At 35.0% G+C, this 6,555-nt stretch overlaps 1 protein-coding gene across 2 annotated transcripts in view; it reads right to left on the reverse strand.

Annotated features, from left to right (window-relative positions):
* Window positions 1-409: 409 nt before the first annotated feature.
* The window catches only part of gnai2a (guanine nucleotide binding protein (G protein), alpha inhibiting activity polypeptide 2a), a 60,998-nt gene continuing 54,852 nt past the window's right edge, over window positions 410-6,555 (reverse strand). Inside the window, exons 5-9 of one of the 2 annotated variants that reach the window (XM_039673597.2) lie at window positions 5,319-5,447; window positions 4,057-4,186; window positions 3,291-3,444; window positions 1,490-1,697; window positions 410-1,407 (exon numbers count right to left, since the gene is read on the reverse strand). In XM_039673597.2, coding sequence (XP_039529531.1) covers window positions 1,507-1,697; window positions 3,291-3,444; window positions 4,057-4,186; window positions 5,319-5,447 — 604 coding nt within the window. In that variant the 3' untranslated portion in view covers window positions 410-1,407; window positions 1,490-1,506. Of the gene's footprint in view, window positions 1,408-1,479; window positions 1,698-3,290; window positions 3,445-4,056; window positions 4,187-5,318; window positions 5,448-6,555 lie in introns of both variants that reach the window. The other variant, XM_039673596.2, reaches the window with a different exon arrangement.

The raw sequence follows: 6,555 nt of genomic DNA on the forward strand, positions 1-6,555 counted from the left end.
AGTGTGTGAGACATTTCCAAATGAATGAATTTTGAGAAGCATATGTTCCAAACATAGCGATTAATTAACCTGAGATTTTCTGTCTTTCGACAGTAACTTGTTTAATTCAGCAACGAGCCACATCTTCCAGCTGTCCGATCTTAGAAAAGAAATTAATCTTAATGTTCCTTAAATAATTAAGTTAGTTAATGTTCTTAGAGACCTCTCCAGGTAATGGTTAGCCAATTTCAGCTAAAGCATAATATACTAAAATTAGAAAATGTTCCAGTTCATGCCCTACAGCAACTCCTTAAATGTGTATTTTATTACTGCGATTGGATATTAAATGAATTATTCAGCCACTGAAGTGAACTTATTAACCTCCACAAAATGTACACTTGAAATAAAAACCACAGCTGGCAGAGCTTCATCTAGTGAATGAACTTTTATTTAAATTAAATCATTATATAGGACTTTCAAAAGAACTTTATTTTTTACCAAAAAAAAAAACACTACCCTTTTTCTCAATTAGATTTCCATTATTAATCACTATTTATTCTTACATGGTGTGAAATTTCTGGAGCAGAAATGTTTACGTACAGTAGGACAACTGGGGGACAGAATAAAGTCCATTGTAAACGGAAGTCAAGGCACAAACAGAATGCTAGAAAGAGGAATGAGAAGATAGAAAAGAAGAAAAAAAGATTGTTAGATACTGTTACGAACCTACTTTAAATATCAGTTACATTTTAGCAGTTCTTTCTCCATTTGTGAAGCATTTTTTTTGTGCTTTTTAAAGTTTTTTGTTGTTTTTGTACTTTTTTTTTTTATTTAATTTTAAAAAGGAATGTTACGCTGATGTGAACTGATTACTTGTATTGATATATTTGCTATCTTCTATCATGCAGGAAAACTTTCCATTTTGCTATCAACAAAGACGTCATGTAAACATCATAAAAAAAAAAAACGCTTTCCTTTTTCAATCATACTCTATATCCAATGCCTGCTGGTAGTTTAAAAAATAAGCATTATGCAATTAAAAGTTGAATAAAATTTGCACATCATATTTCCTAGAGTAAAATGAAAGTATCATATAAAACGTTTTGTTGCCTCTGTTATTACTTAGGGGAGGGAAGAAACAAAAAAAAAATGAACAAATGTAGAGAAAATAAACAACACAAATGGACAATGGATAATACAACAGTTGGCGATTTGTGTCATAGCCCAAGTTATTAATACAGATATTAAATGTCAAACACAATGATGGGACGGTGTCCGGAGGGAGGGAGGACAGAGGCTAAGGTTGTTGGCAATCATTGAAACTGTGTCGGGCTCCTCTGAGCAATCAGTCGTCGTGGTTGGCCAGAGCAGATGCCCAGGACGTATTCCACCCCTGCTTCCTCTGGTCATCAAAACTGTTCAAGTAATCTAAAAGAGGAAGCGAAATAAGTTAGAATGCCAAGCAAAGTAGTAGAAGTACTAGACAGGACTTTTCCTTACCTCGACTCACCTTCCTGTTTTTGTGCTCTAGAAGAGCCCACAATCCTTCAGGTTGTTTTTAATGATGACGTCGGTGACCGCGTCGAAAACGAACTGCACGTTCTTGGTGTCTGTGGCACAGGTGAAGTGAGGGTAAATCTCCTTGGTTTCTTTCTTCTTGTTTAGGTCCTCAAACTTGGTGCGGATGTACTCGGCGGCCTCGTCGTAGTTGTTGGCACCTTGTCCAGAGGGGAAACACAAAGCACAATGAGAAAAGGATGGAGACGGAAAGACAGGAAGCCAGAATTGGAAATTGGAAAACAACATGAAATCAAAAAAGTTCACACAATAATTTTCACTTTGATCATTAAAATGACACATGATCTCTCCCAATTGATGGATATCAGTAATGCCGCTTGCTCTGTTAGATCGATGTCCCGTGCACTATGGGATATAATGAATTGCTGGCCTTTTGGATATCAACATTGATGGACACCCTCATTTGAATAAACCCCTTGATGAGCGCTTGAAGCGAACAGCCTCACAAAGACTCAAAATGCCTGAATTAAACTGGTTTGGATTGGTCTGTTTTTCACATGGAATATGTGCATGCTTCAAAGACAATATGAATATGGCATTAGCAACACTAATGTGGTGCATTTCAGGGTGGAACGAATCCTCAGCCTGAAATAATGTAGGATTTATGAGCGTTTGATTGGATCGTGAAAAGTAGGCAATGTTAGTAATGGTTGAAGTACGGAGGCGTATTGCATTCACATGAAGAAGAAAAATCTACTCTGTTTTTCTGAATTAATGAGTTAATTTTTCATGAGAAAAAAAAATTGCTCTGTTTTTCTGAATTAATTAGTTAATTTTTCATGAGAAAATGTTTTTTTTGCTCTGTTTTTCTGAATTAACGAGTTAATTTTTCATGAGAAAAAAAGTTCTGTTTTTCTGAATTAATGAGTTAATTTTTCATGAGAAAATATTTTTTTCTCTGTTTTTCTCAATTAATGAGTTAATTTTTCGTGAGAAAACTCATTAATTCAGAAAAACAGAGCAAAATATTTTTTTTCTCATGAAAAATTAACTCATTAATTCAGAAAAACAGAGCAAAAAAAAAAAAATCCATGAAAAATTAACTCGTTAATTCAGAAAAACAGAGCAAAAAAAAAAATCCATGAAAAATTAACTCATTAATTCAGAAAAACAGAGCAAAATATTTTTTTCTCATGAAAAATTAACTCATTAATTCAGAAAAACAGAGCAAAAAAAAAATTCCATGAAAAATTAACTCATTAATTCAGAAAAACAGAGAAAAAACTTTTTTCTCATGAAAAATTAACTCATTAATTCAGAAAAACATAGCAAAATTTTTTTTCTCATGAAAAATTAACTCGTTAATTCAGAAAAACGGAGTAGATTTTTTTTTCTTCAAGTGAATGCTACGCCTCCGTATTGAAGGGACCGTACACCCAAAAATGAAAATTTTGCCATTAATTATGTCGTTCCAAACCCAAACACAAATGAAGATCTTTTTGTTGAGCTTCTGTACCCCACTTTTTGTATCCGATTATTAATGTGAATGCTACAATAATCTAATATAAATTATATTACATTAATATTAACAATTTAATATGATTCATGTATTTTATGGCACAAAAAGACCAGGTAACAATTATTAAGAAACTAAAAAGGTTTGACGTTTTCTTTGATGTATAGGTAAAGCAATGAGCTTGCATTTTATTGAACTGAAGCACTCAAAAGCACTTCTGGAGCACTTGTGCACTTGATTTAGATGATTTATTGGGAAGTTGGCTGTTTTATAGTACCTGCATACTCTGGGAAACAGATGGTCAAGGGGCTGTGTATGATCTTCTGCTCAAACAGGTCTTTCTTGTTGAGGAAGAGAATGATGGAGGTCTCGGTGAACCACTTGTTGTTGCAGATGCTGTCGAAGAGCTTCATGCTCTCGTGCATTCGATTCTGTGGTGGAATTAAGAACCGGTTCATTATTCAGGCCTGTATTGATGAAAGAAAGCCTGAAATATGACACAACTACACTACCGTTCCAAAGCTTGGGTAAGAGAGTTTTTTTTTTTTAAATAAAAAAAAAAAAAATTAGTACTTGTGCACTAAATTGATCAAAAGTGACTGTAAAGACATTTAATTTGACAAAAAAAATCATCAAAGAATCATGAAAAACAACGTGTTCACAAAAATATTAAGCTGTTTTCAACATTGATAATGATAAGAAATATTTCTTGAGAAGCAAACCAGCATATTTTGGATATTCAGGATTTCTGAAGGATGTGACAATGACGACTGGAGTAAAGATTTGCAATCAGGATTAATATTTTTCAACTACTTTAGATTTTAAAAAAATCTTACCAAACCCAAACTTTTGAAGGGCAGTCTATGCCATATCATATGTGAAGAAGTCTCATTTCAAGCAGCATATTTCATTCTAACAATACAATTAAACCTTGACCAAAAAAAAAAAAAAATGTGCAGGAGTGTACAAGTGCAGCCTCTTTGATTCTTAATAGTTTCATGAATTATAAAACTGATCTGGGGTAAAAGCTAAGAGGCTCTCACCATTTCTTCATCCTCAGCCAGCACCAGGTCATACGCACTCATGGCCACACAAAAGATAATGGCCGTCACACCTTCGAAACAGTGGATCCACTTCTTTCTCTCTGAACGCTGGCCGCCCACATCAAACATCCTATGGGGAGAGAGAGAGGAGACACGTAAATGGCCAGCACAGACAAATGTACAAGTAATCAATGACAAAAATGCCCTGAACAACCAACAAAGCAAGGCAGAACATGCATTCATTATTTAATTGGACGCAAATGTAACGAAGATGTAATGAGCAGAAGAACAGCCTGTTTAATATGTCATACTGTCCTATTTTATAATAAACTAATCAAAACATACCATAAACCTCCTCCAACCATGTCTTAACCAATGGCATTAATTATTGTATTGGCTTAATAGACTTGAAATAAGGTAAACATTGACTGTTTTTCTATGTTTTATGATTGTTTTTGTCGACTGGAAATTTGAGGGAAATTTTCGACGTTTTGTCAGCAGAATTTTGAGGTTGCTGACTCAGTAGTCTGATGCCCTTAGAGAGGTTTATTATGTCCTTTCCTCTTCTTTAGGTGCGGACGTTCACATCTGTCACTGACATTTGTTGACATTTGAGTCTGGGCTTTGTTTCTATGGTAATGGAGGGGTTGAAAGCAGAATGGATGAGACTGGGAGGGAGGATGGAAGAGCTGGGACTTCCTATCTGTTGCAGGAGTCGTTTATTTCTGTCTGTCACACATTTGTCTCTTTAACCGCGTGGACCTGGAAAAAGACGTCATTGGCATTTCTAGGAAACTCCATTTTTTTTTTTTTTACACACGATACATAATATGATTTACAAGTCATTTAATAAAGTAATAGACCTTCTTGGACAGCTGGCTTGTGTTTGATCTTTCTAAAGGTTGGGCTGACATTTCTTCTGTAGATTAAAGCCGACTCATTCAAAGAGAATCATTCCAGCCTTGCTAAATCCCATAAACTCCTAAAACCAAACGCCCTCAACAGTTTTAAGAGAAATTAATCCCAAAACCTCAGGCCAGAACACATGGATGGCATGGAATTAATTCCTTGATTCCATTGAGGGTTAAAAAGGGTGTTGCTAGCTAACGGAAATAGCGAAGGCTGTTCTGATATGGCAGATGAGTTATTTGAAGTGCGAATGTGCGTGAACACACCTTAGCGCGGCTACTAGAGAGTGTGAATTAAAATAATCTGTTAAAATCAGAGCGAAAAAGACATCCATGTGCGTAGAGGTTTCTCACTTGAAGTGTAGGTCTTTGAAGGTGAAATGTGTCTCTACGATGCCAGTGGTCTTCACTCTGGTCCTCAGCACGTCCTGCTGGGTTGGGATGTAGTCTGATTTGGCTATCCTCTCCATGTCATTCAGATAACTGCAAAACACACACAGGATGGTACAATTAGCTTTTTAAATAATAGCATTTCCTTCTAGACTAGACCCTTTCAATGTTCACTACTGCATACAATTACTATATAGAGTGATGGCCAAAACGATTAGAAGGGTAAGATTTTTTTTTTAATGTTTTAAAAGAAGTCATTTATTTGATCCAAAATCTATTTTGAATATATTTTAAAACGTAATTTATTCCTGTGATCAAAGCTGAATTTTTGGATTAATAGAAAGTTCAAAAAGAACAGCATTTATCTGAAATTTGAAAGCTTTTGCAATATAATAAATGTCTATAAGGTTACTTTTGATCAATTGAATGCATCCTTGCTTAATAAAATTAATTAAAACTTATTCAGGTAATTCACACGTCTCACTCTAACTCTAACTGCATTAGTTTGCCATCAACTGCTGAGCTTTAAAATTACGTTTTTGAATTAGCAACGGAGGCTTGGGACTTTGCTTCGCGTTGTGGACGCATTACTACCTCTGGTGTGCATTATTTTTCAAATTATTCAACAGGCCATTGTCAATTATTCCTTAAGAATATTTTACACCTGAAAAACTAGTTAACTTTGCACAAAAATCTTTTTTTCTCTCAAATTTTCCAGACACCCAACTTTTACTCTGAAAACCACTGCCATAAAATACTAAACTTTCTCACTAAATATACACAAGTCAAATATGTTTTATGTATATATATATATATATATATATATATAATACAAAGTAGTGTACACTTCTGTCTCTCAGTTGTATCAGCATTGGTTTTAACAGGTCTTGTAGATGTTCTTATGCAAAACACTGTTTGGAAATCTGTTGTAGACCATTGCACACAGAGAACAGACGATCCGCCCAAGTCTGCGAGAGTGACAATGCAGATCTTCATTCAGCTGCCAATCAAAGGCTGATAAAGACTCACAGTAACACAGCTTGGATAAGCTGCGTAGGCAAGAACTCCTGCCAGAAACACTGAATGTTATTGCTCCACCTAATGCCGTAATATCCCACTACAGCTCAGGATTCATGTTTTCAATATCACAAAAGACCAACACAGCATAAGTTCCTCCAAGTTGTTTTCGTTCGTTCTTCAG

Source organism: Pimephales promelas, chromosome 21 (genome assembly GCF_988280905.1).
Source record: "Pimephales promelas chromosome 21, fPimPro1.hap1.1, whole genome shotgun sequence".
NCBI lineage: Eukaryota > Metazoa > Chordata > Actinopteri > Cypriniformes > Leuciscidae > Pimephales > Pimephales promelas.